The sequence below is a fragment of the Mauremys mutica genome, chromosome 3 (genome assembly GCF_020497125.1).
Source record: "Mauremys mutica isolate MM-2020 ecotype Southern chromosome 3, ASM2049712v1, whole genome shotgun sequence".
Classification (NCBI taxonomy): Eukaryota; Metazoa; Chordata; order Testudines; family Geoemydidae; genus Mauremys; species Mauremys mutica.
Window position 1 is genome coordinate 87,866,460 of NC_059074.1, and position 20,057 is coordinate 87,886,516.

Consider the following 20,057-nt stretch of genomic DNA (forward strand, 5'->3'; position numbering starts at 1 on the left):
TGCTGTTGTTTTGGGAAGACTTCTGGGGCCAGATGTCTCAGCCTGGTCAAACTGTTCTTTAGAATAATTTAGAATAAAAGGGAGCCTCCTCGATGCTCCAGATTGTTGATCCAGCTAGAAGCCAGGTTAGCCTAGGCTCTGGCATACATCAGAACAGCCTATTGAGCTCAACTTGTAATCAGTTACCTATAGGCCCAAAGGGTCATATGTCAGCATCTGGGGATTGCCAGACAATAGAAACACGCTGTCCTGGACATGTCCTCCCCATTCAGCTACTGGGAGGAAGTCTCTATGGGCTGGATTTTTCAACTGGAGTGGCAGAAAACAGCTAACCAGAGGTGAGGATCTGGCCCATTATGTTTAAAGTGGCCTTATTCCAGGGGCATATTCTAACACAACACCTAAAGATAACATTTCCTACTAGAAATGCGTTTGTCTGGATCTTCTCCATCCTCATCTCCACTATCTTCATGAACAGCATCCTCAGGAATGGCTTGCATCTGTACTCCAGGTGCATGAGGCAACATACGCAAGTTCTCAAATAAGCGTTGTCTGCAAGTGAAGTAGCAGATGGAAAAGTTGTTAAATATAGGGAGAGATGTAGCCTTTGCTGCAGTTTCTGGATATTTAATCATAAATGCAACAATTTTAAGTTGACATTTTTCTATAATTCTTCTGCTTAAACCAGTTCTATTGCGGAAAGAGTGAGATTTCTCTTTTAAGAGGGGAGCAAGGCTCCACTTATTACAGGCTGGCCAGAAAAGTGGTAAATTCATACCATACTGTTTACTAATTGCAACAAAGGATCTTTTACACAAAAGTTTAATGCTTGGAACTATCGCCACGACCAGACAGATTTCAGATGTTAACATGATAACTAAACATCATAACCACCTGCTCTGTGGAGTGGTCATAAGACATGTTCTCATGTCCACAGTTATTAGTTTGTCCCAACAACATACACCAAAAGTTTAGCTCAACTACCTTTCAAGAAGGAAAACCAACACTTACTGATTTCTTATACAGAATGGAAGTGACTTTTTCATTCTTACAGATATTTAAATTGTTTTGACCATATTGCTGAATTAAGAACAAAACATTAATGACGCATAAATCCTTACACATAACATGAATTATTTGAATGACACAAAAAGACACTTCTGCAGGTTTGTTATTCAGAATAAAATGCTGGATGTTTCCCATGAATACAAATATAAGCCCTTTAACACTGACCTAAGGTGATTTACAACTCCTTTAACATCCCAAATGATTTGCAGACCATGGCTAGACTTAAAATTACAAATACATTTTAGAATAATATTTGAAAATATTTCTCTTCCTATTCTGTGATTAATTCAGTGTTCTGGGTTTCTTCTGCTCGAATGGACATTACAAATTCCTAAAGCAGTTCTACTTTACTCTGCTTACACTTGTTTGGCATCATAGAAACAGAACCCTGAATTCAGGTCACGGCAGATAAACTTTTCCTACATTTTTATACTTTTCACAGCAAATCTTCCCTCTATGTTCAAGCACGAAAGACCTCATGTTAACGGAAATAAAACAACTCTGCACCAGAAGTGGAGAGCAATAGGATTTGAATGCAGTTCTCAGCAGAGTCTGCAACTCATGTTTCGTGCTGGCACAAGTCTTGTCAAAAACAATCAAGACTAATGGTGCTTACTCTTTAAAATCAGTATCTTATTGATAAAGACTACTCACACTACTTTATGACTTTAAACTGAATCTATGCTTCAAAAAGAAGGCAAAGCAAATCTATTTCCCCCTAAGTCATTAAAACCACCATCACTGCAAACGCTGTGATCCTAAAACAGTACACTATATAAATAAAAGGAGCTCAAGACGAGGTTTGATTAGGTACGAAATTTATAAAGTATTTCCACCAACAAAAGACTATGATTTTTAGAGTTTCTATTCTCAAGGTAGGGAACAACTACTTACTTGATCTTCTCCATATACTCTGGTGTGTTCTGGTTGGTCATATTTGATGGACTAATATGCAGTTTGAAGTCTGGTCCGAAATACTCAAAGTAGTCATTGTATGGTAACTCTATTAAAAAAAAAAATTTTTTTTTCAGCCACCTAAAAATCTCGTTTTTAGACAGCTTTTTATACAACTCAGACTGCATAACTGGACTTTAAATAACATACTGGCAAACTTTCAGGTATTGGATGAATATACAACTTAGAACGCTTTTAAGTATAGTAGAAAACCACTGTATAGTGTTTTCCCTTCAAGTTGCTCAACAAAGACGACAGATGAACTAATGTTTGCTGGTGGAGAATCCAAGATTGAATCTGCATCTCAGGCATAAGAAACACTGATATCTGGGTAATGAGACTCAGCAGAGAATGATTTCAATCCCAGTGAATGCAGTATAGGAAATCTCAATGGACAAAATTAGATTTGATTTCTTTAGCCATAAGATAGGAAACAAATACTGGAACATTGCAACATGAGGTAACCTTTTACAGAAAAAAATGCCTAAAATTCCCATTGTTGGGAGGAAAGATGTGATTAACTGAGGACAACTTGCCATTAGTCATCTTCACTATAGTTGAAGTCAAAGGTGAACTGTCAGGCTGGAGGGAGGTTACTAGTGGAGTTCCTCAGGGATCGGTTTGGGGACCAAATCTTATTTAATCTTTTTATTACTGACCTTAGCACAAAAAGTGGGAATGTGTTAATAAAGTTTGCGGATGACACAAAGCTGGGAGGTATTGGCAATACAGAGAAGGACCGGGATATCATACAGGAAGATCTGGATGACCTTGTAAACTGGAATAATAGTAATAGGATGAAATTTAATTGTTGAAAAGTGCAAGGTCATACATTTAGGGATTAATAACAAGATTTTTTGTTATAAGCTGGGGACGTATCAGTTGGAAGTAACAGAGGAGGAGAAGGACCTCAGAGTATTGGTTGATCACAGGATGACTATGAGCCGCCAATGTGATATGGCTGTGAAAAAAGCTAATGCGGTTTTGGGATGCATCAGGTGAGGTATTTCCAGTAGAGATAAGGAGGTGTTATACAAGGCAGTGGTGAGACCTCATCTGGAATACTGTGTGCAGTTCTGGTCTCCCATGTTTAAGAAGGATGAATTCAAACTGGAACCGGTACAGAGAAGGGATACTAAGATGATCTGAGGAATAGAAAACCTGTCTTATGAAAGGAGACTCAAAGAGTTTGGCTTTGTAGCCTAACCACAAGAAGGCTGAGAGGAGATATGATTGATCTCTATAAATATATCAGAGGAATAAATACCAGGGAGGGAGAGGAATTATTTAAGCTCAGTACCAATGTGGACACAGGAACAAATGGATATAGATTGACCATCAGGAAGTTTAGACTTGGTTAGAAACTTTCATCTAATTCCATCAGAGGAGTGAAGTTCTGGAACAGCCTTCCAAGGGGAGCAATGGGGACAAAAGACTTAGACTCAGCTTGATAAGTTTATGGAGGGGATGGTATGATGGGATAGACTCATTTTGGCAATTAATTGGTCTTTGACTACTAGCGGTAAATATGCCCAATGGCCTGTGATGGGATGTTAGGTGGGGTGGGATCTGAGTTACTACAGAGAATTCTTTCCTGGGTGTCTGGCTGGTGAGCCTTGCCCACATGCTCAGGGTTTAGCTGATCGCCATATTTGGGGTCGGGAAGGAATTTTCCTCCAGGGGAGATTGGCAGAGGCCCTGGGGTTTTTTTGCCTTCCTCTGCAGTGTGGGGCATGGTTCACTTGCTGGTGGATTCTCTGCACCCTGAAGTCTTTAAATCACAATTTGAAGACTTCAATAGCTCAGACACAGGTTAGGGGTTTGATACAGGAGTGGGTGGATGAGGTTCTGTGGCCTGCATTGTGCAGGAGGTCAGACTAGATGATCAGAATGGTCCCTTCTGACCTTAAAGTCTATGATTCTATATCAGAGAGTGCTCTCAACCAAGCACATAGAGATTTTTCTGCTCGTAAGATCACAACTTGATTAACATGGGTATCAACCCACAGCATCAGTAACAGGGAATGGTTTACTGTGAAAACTAAAAGGTCTCCTGATGGGTAATTTAATTCATATTCTTGAAAACTTATTGCCCGTGCACCTCTGTAGAAGCATGTGAAGTCTTGAATACCAAGAAAGTATGATGCATTCTATTTGCTATATACAATGGTCACATTTTCTTGTATAAGTACGTAAGAGACCTATTTAGGGATGAAGCAGTATGCTATCTCCCAATGCCCTTGATTGCTTCATGAGAATCAAATCATTGGGACCAACTCTTGGAAGAAAGCTCTGGGTAAAGAACCCCTCAGATTGATTCCAGGCATCAGGCTAGCAGTAGGAGCTACTGAAATAAGTGGGCCAGCAGATTTTGCCACAAGGCTCGGGGGGGGCGGGGGGGATGGCATGGGGGGTAAGATATCTGCTTTTTGGGGGGGGACGGGTCCAGTGTAAACATGTGTACACCATAGGTCAACTGCTTTACACAACTGTTGCAGGTTAACTTCAGTTGTTACAGAAGTTGGGGGCTTCTGGTAGAGGTGGTCTCAGTTACCTGGCATAGGTTTAGGTTTGGGATACAGAAGATAATCAGATAGTGCACACCGCATGCAATGGGGTAGGAGTCATTAATGTGGGGGAGTGGGGACATGAAAAATACAACCTCCTCCCAACCCCCCGACAGAGAATGTAAATTCATCGGATAGGAACAGCATCCAGAGGTATCCAGGTGGCCTCAGGACATTGAAGATTCCACAGTAGTTAGTCCAGAGTCTGATTATGCAGGATTGTGGGACCCCATGGGAGTTCATCTTCTCTGGACTACTAAAGAAAAGATATTGAGAGCTGAATATACTGACACATCATCACTGCTATACAGGGAAGCTCTGACAGAAAGTAAGTAGGGACAGGACAAGCATGGCAATGAGAAATCTGAATGGCCAAGGGAAAACTAGTACCTGTGAAAATTGGGAAGTCACTTTTTTAATCTATGCAGGCTCTATTTAGGAGACATATCTGGAAAAAGCCTAGTGTTATTCAAATATATGGACTTAATCTGAAAGGCATTTAATACATTTGGGGGTATAGCTTGTTTTAACTGGGATGAGGGCTGCAATGCAGACAGGAATCTGGTCGTACATACCATATCATACACTGTGGTTAGAGGGGATGACACCACAGAGCTTAGGTGTTCAAACTGACAGTGGCCTATTTAGTCCTCTGAAAGCCCAACAGAGACCCCAGCCTCGTAATAACATTTGCTGGCCATTTAACGAAAACAGTTGTTTTTGGAACATCTGCAAATTTAGACATGCTTGCAAGATGTGCTTCAGGCCCCCAAGGCCTGTAACTGGTACAAGTTGCAGGGAAATTCTGGCAAAAGACTGGGGGTAAATCAGGCTCACCTTACATACCTCCGGGTCCAGGAAGAGGGCTAAGGTGATGGACCAGGAAAGGAGCAGAGCAGATGGCAGTGTGGTGTTGGAAACAGCTTTGTTTCCAGTTAGGCTTGAAGCATTAAGGGTACTCACCTTGGGGATTACCTTAACAGGACAGATGGAAGAGTATTTGCTGTTTAACATTCCCTATATGGGCTAAGAAGTCATGTAATGTCCAAAAATTTGAAGTCCACAGATGAGTTGGGTCACATTGTAAAGAAAAAGACCACAAAGCAAATAAGTTCTAACAGAGTAGCAGGGCCATTCATTCCTTTATCTGAGAAACACTTAGGGTCTTCCCCTGGGCTTGGTTCCCAAGAAGGTACCTAGAGAATATCATTTGATCCATCACCTGTCACATCCATAGGGTAGTTCAGTTAATGAAGTGATAGATTATGTTCAGTACACTATTTCCCTCATGATAAGGCTGTGCACATGGTTAGGACTTGTGGCGCAGGAGTTGCTGTCAGCAAACTGACATCAAGTCACCTTTTCTATTGCTACTAGTTATAATAGGAAAAATGCACCTTTTGGATTTTGTTCTGAGTAAGTTTTATTTTGGTAAGTAGCTCCCTATGGGATGTTCCAGGCTTGGCATTTGAAAAATTTCAGCACAATACTGGAATGGGTGATTGCACAGGAGCCTGATAAATTACTTAGATAACTTTTTGTTTGCAGGCAGGGCAAATTCTGAGTGTGCACTAGCCTGCTGACCACATTCTAGACCCTGGCTAATAAACCGGGGGTACCTCTGGAACTGAAAAAAGAGGGACCCCTCTACTAAGCTGACCCACCTGGGGCCTGAGTTAGATATGTGGACTATAGTGTATGCAGACTCGCCTAAGGTAAGTGGGGGGAACTTCTGGGATTGATTGTCAAGGCAAGAGTAGCCAGGAAGGTTACACTGTGAGAGCTGCAATCTATTAATGGGCATCTTAACTTTGCATGCTGAGCGGTGGCCCCAGGGCAGGCATTTTGCATCTGTTAGTGGCCACCGTAAAAATATCAAAAGCCAACCGTTTTATAAGAGTTAATAAAATAATGGAGTATTTAGTAGTGTGGGAACAGCTTGAGTAATTTTAACAGAGTGTCTCTTTGGAGGGAGGAACAGATAATAGGGGCAGATTTAAAAGGTTCACTCAGATGCACTGGGAGGAACAGACTTCAGGGTATTTTACCAACGCAGGTGCTGTGCCCACAAACAGCCCCCCAGTTGGACACAAACTGGAATAGTAAAGGGTACAACATTCCTTGAATTCTTTTCCATTTCAGTGGCAGTGCTCTTTGGGGAATGGATTTTACAAACTGTTTCTCCAAAAGTGGAGTGGCAACATGGCAGAAGTACATATCAATCACTAGTCCCCTACGTCGTCCAGGGTTATGAGTCTAAAGGTTATACTAGTGTTTAAACTTTAACGTGCTGCAAAACACGTAACTGCGATTGACAACGGTATAGCAGATTCGCTGTCCTAACTTTCGGACCTGCCACTGGGAGCCCACAAGGTACCCACACAGATGCTAGTAGCACTCTGGTACTGTGGTGTACGATAGCTCTTGGGGTTGTATGAAGATCGGTAGTGCAACAAACTTTTAGGGCTTTATGACAGGTGTTTTAGCAATTTTGTGCAATTTCAGAGGAGGGAGGGCTTGTCTAGGATATGGCACATTCCAGAGAACCAGATACTTCAGTACATGGGGTCATTGGCAATCTGTGGTTTGACATCATCTACCATCTCCAGTTACCTCTCAGGGCTTACATTTGCCAGTAGAATTAGGGATTACCCAAATCTTTGTGATGGATTTTTATTTCACAGGTTTTTAATGGGGTGGTCTCAAGACAGCACTATTCAGACACTGAAGAGCTTTGGGGCAAGTTCTCAACAAAATATGCAAAAATGGACAGGAGGTGGCCTTGTTCAAGGTTGAATTCCTAGTGATGGGTTGTTGTATTTTTGAGCTTTTAGAGTAAGAAAATTAGTGCCTGAGTCAGTAAGGGATATTCCAGGAAGGACTTTGAATGGAAGGATTTACAGTAAGAGGTGTGAAAGGTCATTCAAACCTTGAGGATGTCAAAAATAGATTTAAGCAGGCAAGGAGAGTCCAGAATGCTACAGGAGGGTAGTGAGGCAAAGATTTGCCTAGTAGAAGCACTGAAGGAATTATATAGCAATGAGACCAGCTGGAGACAGGCTCCTCTTTATTCATGGGGATGGAAGGCCCCGCATAACATACCAAATTGTTATAGTTTTAAGAAATGGGCTTATGAAGTTGGGGCTATTGATGCATGAATTCCCACCCATTCTGGATGGGGGCTGTGACAGCTGCGGCTCACTTAGGGCTAGAGTGATTCAGGCAACTGGACAATGGCATTCAAATGCATATAGGTCACATGTGAGACCCAAAGCAGAGAATCAAAGCTAGTTTTTCTGTGTTTCCAATTCCAGAACCATGCAAACAGACCAAGTGAGCACTGGTGTGATCTGCAGGCATAGGCAGGCTTCTGGGTCATCTGGAGGATCACATCTGAGTCTAGGCAGTGAGACAATCCTGAGCTGGCATGGAAGGAGGGGCATTCTCAGGGATCAGCCAATGCCCCTGGCACACTCTTTGGCAGCCCAGGAGCAGGAACAAGATGTGATTATTGTTCACCTCTGTGAAAACGATTTAGGATGGCAAAAGGGGGTTGACTTAATAGAACAAAGAGGGGTTTCGGGCAGACAAAAGATCCCCCCCCGCCCGCCCCCGGGGTGATGATTATTTGGTCTGACATATTGGGTGCAGGGTATAATAGGGAGCAGTGAAGCCTCCAAGGGTGAATAAGACCAGGAGGAGTGCAAGTAGGAAGGTGGCTAAATTCATACATCACAAGCCCCTTTGGTTATTCCACATCTAGACATACCTTACTGAGCACCCATGTGATTCAGGGAGGATGGGGTACACCTATCCAATTGGAAGGCAGATTTATTTTTGTCCAATATTAAGAAAGGAATCAGTGAGTATCTAGGAACCTGCCAGAGGTTGGAGGAGGTAGCCAAGCATAACTTGCACATGTCCAGTGCAGGAACTTGTTATGGAAGGGGTACAATCATTGCATAAAAAGGAATGGAAAAGGATGTAAAGGGAAGCATCCTTTAAGAGAGCTGAGGTGGGGGTTGGAGCTCCTACATGTTACAGCAGAGATCCAATCCCCTCTCCTGCTCTCACCCCTTTAACCTCTTTCAAGGGAAGACAGCTGGGACCAGGCTGAGGCTTATGCAGCAATGATTAGGAAAACGATTATGAGCTTGCACTGTACAATTTATTTTTGAGTACTCCCAGATATTTTAAGTGAATAAAGTTGCAGCCTAATTAAACCACATCCCTTGCCTTCTGCTTTTCTTCCAGCATGGCCAGACAATGAATCTACAACCCCGCAGCGTAAGAATCACTGTTGTCTGGGCAACGAGAGTCAGCACAGAATGAAACACAGAACACTTAAGAATGAAAAGCATTGAAATCAATTGTTCCTGTTTGTGTAGAAAGGGGACAAAGGGGCATGAGTGTGTTTGGGAAGCTTGAGGGGAGAAAGCAAGTCTTTTTAAGGACAAGGTTGAAGGAGATCGTGGATAGGATGCGTTTTGGGCTTGTTAGCCTCTTAAGAATCTGTGAAAAGGGAACTCAGAGCTGTGTACACATGCATCATTCCTTTAACTCTTCCGATAGTGTGGGTAAGGTTGATTCACTATTACAGCATTTAGAAAAGCATTAACCTGCAAAGAAAAATTTGAGGTGAAAAGAACCTGAGGACTACAAATACCAAAAAAAAAAAAAAAAGCTAAGAGCAATGTGAAGGAAGAATGCATTGCCTCTACTGGCTGAATGGGATCACTTCACACGTGAGACAATGCAACAAAAAAAATCTTAAAAGGTAGAGAACAGTAATCATTCTGTTCCTTCAATTGCTTTTGAGTAACAGGATGACGCAGAGGAAGAGTAGGATGTAAAGTGCATTTCCTAGAGGCTTCAGAAGACACAGGGCAGAATCTGCTTTCAGGAATAACTAAGTCAAGAGTAATTCTACTGAAGTCAGTGAACAGAGATGAGAGAATCTAGTGTCTAGTAAGAAAAATGTTGGAATTAACAAAACCTTCTAAAAACAGAGGAAAAAGGCAAACGACCAAGCCAACAAATAATTTTGAAATTTTACTATAAGCCATTTCAAATGTGGTCTGAAAGATATATTGTCCCAAGTCAAGACTGTTGAAACTTCTGGGGTGTGTATCTCAGGGTTTTATACTGCTGCCCATCACCACAGTATCTGAGTGCCTTCCATGAAAAATCAATCCAACAGTAAAGTCCCTAATATGGACTTATGTATTCAAAAATTGGGTACAATGGAAGAGATGCAATCAAGAAATTTATGGTTTAAGATCAAAGGTAGCTTAATTTAACAAAAGTGAAAAACAGCATATTTGTTTACACCAGTGGCTCTCAACCTTTCCAGATTACTGTACCCTTTTTAGGAGTCTGATTTGTCTTGGGTACCCCCAAGTGTAACTTAAGAACTACTTGCTTACAAAATCAGACATAAAAATACAAGTGTCAGCACACTATTATTGAAAAATTACTTACTTTCTCATTTTTACCATATAATCAATTGAATATAAATATAGTACTTACATTTTAGTGTATAGTATATAGAGCAGTATGAGCTCATTGCCTATATGCACTTTTAGTTTGTACTGAATTCACTAGTGATTTTTATGTAGCCTGTTGTAAAAATAGGCAGATATCTAGATGAGTTGATGTACCCCCGGAAGACCACTGCATATCCCCAGGGGTATGCATACACCCTGTTGACAAAGTACCAGACTCAAGGTCTAAGAGATTAAAACAAAGTTGCACATACCAGAACTATATTAAGTTCCTGAGGGATGCTGGATTTTAGGTGATGACAAATTTATTTGCTACCCATCATGAACTGGACTAATAAGTTTAAGAGTAAGTTTGGTTCTGATAACATGTGACAGAAAGCAACTTCACAATCCTTATGAGAGTTTAGACAGAAGAATATATTTCAGAATTAATATTTACCATTAGGAATTTCACAATCTAAGGCAACAGCAGTCTCATATGTCCAACATCGAGCAACATTACGAATAGTATATCCTCCTCCTCCTAGCATCAGCAGTGGCAAGTTAAACGTCTTTACAACCTCCACACATTTAGCATGACCTAACAAAAAGATTTAAAAGCAAATTAAAAAAAAAACTATTAATTTCTATTAGAAAAGTCAGATGAACCTAATTAAAATGAAAGTTCTAGAATTAAGCTTCAGCACAGCACTTTTAGTTCTTAACTGAATTAATCTCATTTGAACAAAAATAGATGTCAGGATTGGTAAATGAGAAATGGACAGAACCTGAGGCACAATATTTCTATCTTAACATTTTCTCCTACTTTGCATTAGCACCGTTGCAATTCTCTCTTTTCCAAAATGTTGTCTTTTTTATAACTTACATAGGCATGCAAGAACAAATACAGGGCCAGATTCTTGGATCAGCGCAGTGCAGGAGCCAGAAAGGAGTAGGCTGCAGCTACCCGATCCTCCCTGGTTCCATGTTGACCCCAGCACACTTTTGAGCAGACCTTGAGCTGCTCTGGAGTATACTAGCTGATTAGATCCCCAGTGAGCCATATGGCAGTGAGAGAGCATTAGTTATGGGGACAAAATCTCCATCTAGGGAGAGAGAGCTACTTTCTACATCTTTTGTGCTGCTGGAATGTCACAGAATGGACCACAGCACAGTTCAGGATCTGGCCTTCACTCAATGATTATTTTGAGAACAGTCTTGTGGTTAGGGTATTGGACTGGGAATTGGGAGATGTGGGCTCAGTTTTCAGAGAGCTGAAAACTTCATGTATGACCTTAGGGTACGTCTTCACTACTACTCTGGCAGGTGCTATGGAGTGGGCAGCCACGATGGTCCCCTGTCTCCTGGTGCCTGGGGTTGTGGCCACTCCTCAGCTCCTTTTGACTGCTCAGGCAGCCAGTAATAGCCAACCAGGTGGGGGGGAACCAGCACCAGGGCTGACAGAGTCCTCATAGAGCAGCGACCACAAGTGGGGGGACCCTGCCAGCACACAGCCCCTAGCAACCACCCTGCCTGCACACAGTCCCAGCTACCCCTCTCTCTGCACCCTGCCTGCACACGGCACTTAGGTACCTCCTGCCTGCACCCTGAGCAGTTTTCAAACTCTTTGAGATGCACACCCCCCATCTGAGTTATAATTTTTGGTTGCTTTCCCCCCCGACTCCTGCCAAAACCCGAATGGGCGGGGTGGCCTGCTGAGGTGAGTCAGGGGTTGGAGGTGCTGTTCCTTACCTAAGCTCTGTCCCCGCCCCCAAAATAGTCAAACTATGCCTATGCCCGAGGGGCTCCCCCCTCACAACCACACCCCTGAGTTCCCCCATCCCCCGCTGGGCCATGGAGTTTTTACAGCATGTTGGGGGGCCTCAGAAAGAGAAGGTTAAGAACTCCCGATCTAAGAGACTTACATCTTTCAGGGGAACTTGTGTTCCTAAGTACGTATCTAGCTAAACCTTTAAGAATTGTCATCTTAAAGAAAACTGTGATGATTCAAATAAGTTTGAAGAATATGTTAGTGACTACTATTACAATGAAACAGTTGTCGATGTAATTTTTTTTCTTTCTTTAGAAAAGCGTACTAACAGAATTCAGTAAGTATCAAAAGAATGTTACTTCTCCTCCCCATTTTGCTAATACTAACATATAACTTTAGTTGTACAGATTGAGAAATTTTTTTTTATTAATTATTAAAAATCAAGAGAGTTCTGGGAAATTTAATAACGTGGACAAATATTAAAGTAAGACACAGCACATCTTCGTTTACTAGCAAATTCAGTGCTGCAACTAATATTCTCAATTCAAGAAGATAGCTAATTTGGCATACTGAAAAAGTATTCACAGTTAAATATAGCTAGTCACATCACAAAGTGAACCCACGGTTGTAGCCTATGTACATTACAGAAATTTAAATCAAGCATAAGATTGTGGAAATCATACATTTGGTGTATTACCCCACAATCTAAAACTGAGTTGCACAGTTATGGAATAAAGAGGGAAGCCCAAGGAGTTCCAAACCAAAATGAACTAAAGAGATAATGAAAAAACAAAAATGGAGTAAGAAATGAGACTAGGAATAATAAGATAATACACAAAATCTAAAGAAGAAATGGTTATGGAAAAGGTGGAAATACAAGTTGCTTAATTTTAGTAAATGGATGTTGATGGGAGAGAAAAAACTGTTTCTTGACTGGTAACTCTTTGGCTACCAGTCTTATTCACGATGACAGGCGGTGAATTGGACTGGTGGCCAGAAGAGAATGAATATCTGACTTAACTTGCCAACTTCAACCTCTCTCCCTCAAACATATTATTTGATAGTGACTTGAAGAATGAAGGCTCCCTTCTCCTAAATAAAAATTAATCAAACCCATGCATTCTACCTAACAGGCATTATTGTGCATCTGTGAGCATTTTCTCTATTGTTTACCTTTGACAGTAAGATTAAAACACCCCAACCTGTCACCAGATAACGAGTCGGCTCCACACTGCAATACCACGGCACTGGGCTGGTACATCTCCATCACTTTGGATATGATCTATATATAAACAATATAAAATAGCAAATCTTAAATTCAACCTCACAACAACCAGGCAGTTTTTCAAATAGGGTTTAGACAATACTCACTGGCTTGAATATCTGCCCATATGATTCATCATCTATACCATCTCTCATTGGAAAATTAACCGCATAGTATTTGCCTTTCCCAGCTCCAATGTCCTACAAAGGAAGTTGAAAAATACAGTACTAAAGAAGATAATGCTTACCAAATCATAGTAAACCATGTGTCTTAAAATATGTGCTATTATTCAGAAAAAAAAAGCAGCTTGCTTAATTCCCTATTCTTCTACAAGATCATTCTGAAGCATAAAATGTATGTGCCAAAACTAAAATGGAGAAAGTGTACCATCCCCAATATATTGATTTTTTTAAAAATTTAATGATTAAGAGAGCAAAAATACCTTTATATGTTCCTCCATAAAAATGGAAGCTTTTAAAATAGAAGAGAAACTGTACTTGCAGAATGGAAGGGAGTAACCAGCCATATGGCCAGTAATCCCCGCCCTCCCCGCACCAATCACCTGGTTGACTGATGCATGGAGTAACAATGAAACCTTTAAAAATAAGCCATACCTTCACATCAATATAAAATGTGCCATAACGGTCTATTAAGTGACTGATATGAACAACAAGAAATAGATGCTTCCTTTCCCCTAAACAAATGCTTCCAATTAATTAAGGAGGTAAAAAGCTTCCAAAATAAAAGGAAGTTTACTAATAGGTCTGAAAACCATAAGCCAGAGGATTTTTGTAACTGGCTTGACACTGGTCAATTACTGGAGAGCAGAATACAGCAATCAGTTATTATTTTAAGTATGTTGACCCCGGTGCAAATTTTACTGGGTTAATTGAAAAACACTGTTGCCGCAAATTTTACAGTAAGCCAATTTGGGTATTTTCCAGTTTTTGGTAATTGAGCAGTTTTATTGGTAGTACAATAGCAATCTGTCACCTGGAGAAACTGCCTATTTTTTTAAGAAAGAGCCAAAAACTACAAGGTGAACTCATAGAATACTAAGTGGTGAATGATTCTCAACCCCTCCCCCACTCTCATTCACTATCAGCATGGATTTCCCTTTTGATTTCCCCAAGCTTTAATTACAGTATTAAATTTGAAGTGATAATCATGCACATAAGATGCTTACTTAAGTCACAAGAACAAATCATCTAAAAAAGCAGGTTAAAAAAAGTCTGAAAAAATCAACAGTTCAACTACTTATATAAATACTGGGGTTCTGAGTACACAGACATCTGGACAATATTGACCATAGCACCCAAGACACACATTTTCATTTTGATGACTGTCAGACTAACATTTTCAGAGGGCTATGTTGGTATACACCGAAAATACTAAAAGCTACCATCTTTTTCAACTGCATCAGCCTAGGTCACAAATATGCGCATCTGTGTATGCAGCACTAGGTAGATTCTCAACTGATTTATCAAGGCAGACTGTGAAACAAGAGGGTCTCTGCAGGCATCCTCCAAGCTGAACAGAAGCTCCAGTAGGCTTAACCCCAAGGGAGCTGATGTGGCTGAACTAGAACCCTCAGGAATTCAAAAAGCTGGAGAACAGAGCTGGGAGGAGTTTTCTGGATAGAAAGTTTATTCATCAAAACATGCAGTTTTGGGTCAATCTGAACAGGAGGTACTGATTTTACCCAATAGCCAAGTGGTTAGAGAATTCACCCAAGCTATGGGAGACCAGTTCAAATCCCCATTTTGCCTGATGGGGAACTTGAGTCTTTCACAGTGCAGGTAAATTACCCAACCACTGAGCTATAGGTAGGGCCTTTAGTTTTTCCCAGGAATTTATCAGTGTTTATTACCACACCAACAAAAACAGGTGAAAAATGAGTGCAAAAAAACCTTAATTTTTCTGGGTAAATATCTCGGTTTATTTTGGTGGATGAAAAGACAGGGGAAAAAAGCATTCAGTAGATTAATGCTTTGAATTCCATTCATCAATGTGGTTTGCTGCAGAACTAAAACAGAGCTAAAAACATAATGCCACCTCTTAGTTTAAGAAAACAATGTATCTCTAATCCCCAAATAAAATTTTTCATTTGAATAAACAGTTTACTGTTGTAGACTCAGAACTATTAGCTTATAAATATTTACATTTAATAATTGGGCCACATCACTTGTAGCGCGTACACTCAGCTTCATCCTTTTCTCCTGTTTTTGTTTCTTTAAAACTTTCAAATATTTCCTCATGTTCTGACACATATTCTGATACAAATTTTCATTTTCTTCCCATTTTAGTGTATCAAATCTTTAAACCGTTATCTGCTAACAGCTTGAAACATGTATGTGGTGGGCATGAGATTCATCAGTCCATTCAGATGCACATGCACTTCAGAGCTTGCATAGGTGTGTTTATTGTGTATATCTTCTAGACTAATACATAGCCTTCCTTCATTGCATATACACAGACTAATGTATTATCGTAATCTCTCTCTCTATATATAGAGAGAGATACATATCGATTAATCTCATGCAATGTATTTTCCTAATAAAATAAGTTATTTTGTATATATTTGAATGATACAGAAGTAGGGTGAAAACTGGAAAAAAGGAAAAAACCAAAAACTTTGTAACACCTGGGAATTTTTTGGTAAAAATTAGTTTAAACTGAAAACGAAGGGGCTTAGCTTTAGGATATTCTGGGATGAGTCTCTCTCATTCTCCCCTTAAAGCTGTTCAACCAGTAGTGGTTAAAGCACTCACTTGGGAGGTGGGAGACCGGGGTTCAAGTCCCTGTCCCACATCAGGCAGAATAAAGATTGGAACCTGAGCCTCTCACATCTTAGGTAAGTGCCCTAACTACTGGGTATAAAGGGGGCAACACCTCCTTCAGTGGTTTTGTGAATGGCATTTTCAAGCTTCCTTTGCTTTTAATAAAAAAAGCAGTTAAAAATGCCAGCAATCAAAATGAAATATTTTGTGTTGAACAAAGTGTTTTGGTCAACCTGAAATTTTTGTTTTGTTTTGGATGAACCAAATTTCTCTTCAATATTTTTGTTCCGATATCAGACAACAACAAAAAATCAATTATTTGCACAGCTCTACAGAGAAGACATCTAAAGTAGAAAGATGTTCTTTCTGATGGACACAAGCGTTGTTCTACGTTTCAATGGAGACACCACCTCAATTTTGGAAATTAACTAGAGAGAATATGTCAGAGGGAATTAAAACCTGAGCAGAGCCCATGGACATTGACAAACAGAAGCTGATGGTTTTGATGCAGTCTGTGGGGGCTAAGAGAAATACTATACTAAGCAGCCAGCTGCAGCACAGAATCCTGACTCAAGGGGGAATGTTTGTTAATGCTTACTTTAAAGGGCTTCCTTAAGCCTTCCTTCTGTGTTAGCCTTATGTGCTCTTTTAACAGAACAAGTGAAAGCCTGACATTCTTTTCTAATTGGGATCTGATAGCTAGAGGAGAACTCTTAAGAAAACATCTGCATCCATATACATTACAGTTCATTCCAAAGGACTATTTACAACCAGTGATTATGATTGTGTGGGATGGAAGTCTATCACAGTTGAGGTATCATTTGTCATTCTGAAGGTCCACCATAAAAAAAATACTAAGAACAGAGAAGATACTTTTCTGTTTGTTTTATTTCAGCCATCTGAAGAATTTAAATCCTTTTGTCTTCAAGGTGGCTAGCTAAAGAACACAGAAAACTTTATCAGAAGTGACTTCTCACCGACAACTGCAAACTACCCAAGCCTTCAGAAGAAATATGCCTTAGTTAAATAATGATAGCATTTTGCCATTACAATAATCTTGGTTTAGGCTTTTTGTTTGAATCAACAGTACCACCTTGTGGCCAGTCAAGTTATGTCACAAAAATACGCACCTCTGATTTCTAGAACAAGAGATATAGAAAGAATTTAACAAAACCAAGCAACTCTAGAACTGTGGAATTGCCGCCAATAGCCAGACTGAGATGGACAGTCAGCGCATTAGTGACAACATTTAACTATTAGTCTCCACAATATCCACTGTGAATCATCAACTCTTACTCCCAGCTCCACCCTGGGATACTGGTGATGTTGCATCACATAACAAGATCTCCTGGAGGCATTGCAAAGGTGGCAAGAAAATAATGGTGCCTACCTACCTTTCACAACAACGTTTTGTGCAGTTCTGAAAACGTTAAGAACAATTTTATGCCCTTTTGAAAGTTACAATTAACTCCCCAAACACAGCTGATGTCCCTGACATAGCACACACTGGGGTGTCAGAGCAAGAATCTGATCCATAATGAATCTGCATATTAAAGAGTTTACAGCCAATAACATACTATAGTCTTACTACTGTAGGTATTCAGCATACATTTCTAGAGTTAAAAAGGGACACCTTTTCAGATCACTCACAATTCTAACAAGTTTATGGGTATGTCTACACTTAAGACTAAAGTGTAGAAACCACTTCTGCAGATGGGAAGGATTCTCCCATCAGCACAGGTAATCCTACCTCCCTGAGAGGTTGTAGCTAGGTCAGAGGAATTAAGTGTTAATGCTTGCATTTTTACAGTATATAGTTTACATTAGAAACCAGACAGAAATTCTTCCGTCAACCTAGAGCTGTCTACATGGGTATGCTGGTCGACTTAACTATGCTACTCAAGGGTGTGTATTTTTCACACCCTTGACTGACATAGTTAAACAGACCTAATTTTCTAGACTAGACCAAGCCTAGAAAGATTTTTGTTTTTTTGTTAAGTAAGTGAACATGCAGGGCCAGGAGATCAGGTTCCTAACCCCAGCTCTGCAATAGACCCTGTAATCTCTTGGGCAATATACAATCTCTGTGCCTGTGTTCTCTAGGTCTATTTACCAACCTCACAGGAGTTGCAAGGCTTAATATGTTAATATCTATGAAGCATTTTGGTATCCTTAGATGGAGGGCACTATAAAAATGCAAAGCATTAACACTAAACAACATGAGACATATCTTCCAACACATTTGGCATTTTTCAGATACACATAGTATTGTACTGTAAATATCAAATTTTGATTGTGACAGATAAAATGTTCACATGTCAAAAAACGTTATCTGCAAAGAGCACCTATTTTTCCTACTATATGTAACATGGTTGAAAATGCAGAGATCAAATACACTACATCTTTTTCCTAAAGAAGTGCCAAAGTCTAACTGACGTAAATCATCTATATTTGAAACTGAACTATTTAGTAAGCAGCTTGTCCATTTCCATATGGGTTGAGTTAATTTGCTAAAAAAGTCCTGAAGATTTCCCAGGCGAACTCTGAAGATTTGTCAGGGAGCTGAGAAATCCACAGAATATGGCACTCCTCCCCCCCCCCCCCAATTTAATTATTGTGAGAAGAAGGAATTATGACCAAACACTAAAAATGAACATTTGCAAGAAAAGGAGAAGTAAAAGCTAGTTTAATCAAGTCGTAAATTCACATTTGACCTTACCCTTAAGTCCCCTGTGCCAGGAAAATATTCACCATATTTATGGAATGATACTGTCATGACACGGTCCGTTGTATAAAATGCTTCTTCAACACCATCACCATGATGGATATCAATGTCAATGTATAACACTCTTTGGTGATATCTGGAAAAACCATACATATACATGTGAAAAAAGGATGCAAGAGAAAATGGCGTGATTTGAGATAAGTCAGTGCTATGACATTCAGCAGTCAGAATGTAAATATAGCACAGGAAAATGAAATCTTATCTAACCAAAAGCATGATAATACCTGAAGCTACCATATCCATTCAAAAGAAAATAAATGAAAAAACAAAGATCAATTGATTCATTTCTTCAACACCAAAAGCATTCTACATTTAACCTCACTCTGTCACCCAGTAAGAATCTACATTTTGCATCCTCTTCCCACATTCTGCCCCCCCGGCCCAATCACCACCACTGTTGTGATAACTGGGCCTACAAATTTACCCAAATTGTGAGCTCAACTGTAAAGAGAGAATAAATGTCACAATAACGGATAACAAATGTTGATGGGAAAAGGTGCAAAAGCAAGATAGAAAGACTGAATTAGTACAAACTAAAAAAGCTTGTTAATGTAACTCAAGTATTGGTAAGCCAGAAAAGTCTGGGACCAGAAATCAGTGAACAAAAATTGGTATCTTGGAAACCAGGCTTAGCTGGTGAACAGAATGAGAGGACACCCACTACTCTCTTCTGGAATCCTCAAAAAGAGTCTTTGGCTGGGGTAGGCTTTGAAGCACACAATTGTAATACTAACTGAAAAACAAGAGGAGAAGGAGCAAGTCCCACCATCATGGCTGCCTCCCCCACAATCTCCTGAGACCCTGGACCTCCTTTGGCATAATCCTGAAAAATGGCTTGATAAGACTGGGACTGAGACAGGGACCCAGACAACATCACTACCTCTGGTGGAATCCCAGCCACCACCTGGGAAGGGAGACTGTCTCTTGCATGCTGTCCCTCCAGGTCCTTTTCCTTTCCCACCTTATTTCTTTTCTTTCTTATTCCTCTAATAAAAGTCTAGATTAGCTGGGCAAGACTATAATGTTGCAACACCACTGTACACTTGTGACCAGAAAAAGGCAAATAAATGCAAAGCCCAAAAAATGTGATGCTAGCACAAAATTGCCATGGCTTGGAGGGGCTGATAAGACTGCGTGCCATGCCTGTTTTCTAGCAGTGAGGTTGTACATAAAAGTAAACACGAGAGACAAAAGCTGCATTTCTTTCTTTCCTGTTCTCCATCCCGCCCCCTTTTGTATGCACTTGTCTAGGTTAGTCTTCTTTGGAAATGGGATTGGGCTTTAATAGTAGCAGCAGCGACAACTTGAGGCCATCCCAAGTAACTACTTCTCTTTCCCCCCCCAAAAAGTTATTAATGTCTTTAATACCATCTAACAGACTGTCA

The 20,057-nt window shown here is 40.3% G+C and overlaps 1 protein-coding gene across 1 annotated transcript in view; it reads right to left on the reverse strand.

Annotated features, from left to right (window-relative positions):
• Positions 1-20,057, reverse strand: part of HDAC2 (histone deacetylase 2) — a 46,080-nt gene that overhangs the window by 5,807 nt on the left and 20,216 nt on the right. The window contains exons 6-11 of the mRNA XM_045010649.1: positions 18,607-18,748; positions 13,215-13,307; positions 13,017-13,125; positions 10,533-10,673; positions 1,963-2,071; positions 422-552 (exon numbers count right to left, since the gene is read on the reverse strand). Coding sequence (XP_044866584.1) covers positions 422-552; positions 1,963-2,071; positions 10,533-10,673; positions 13,017-13,125; positions 13,215-13,307; positions 18,607-18,748 — 725 coding nt within the window. The remainder of the gene's footprint in view (positions 1-421; positions 553-1,962; positions 2,072-10,532; positions 10,674-13,016; positions 13,126-13,214; positions 13,308-18,606; positions 18,749-20,057) is intronic.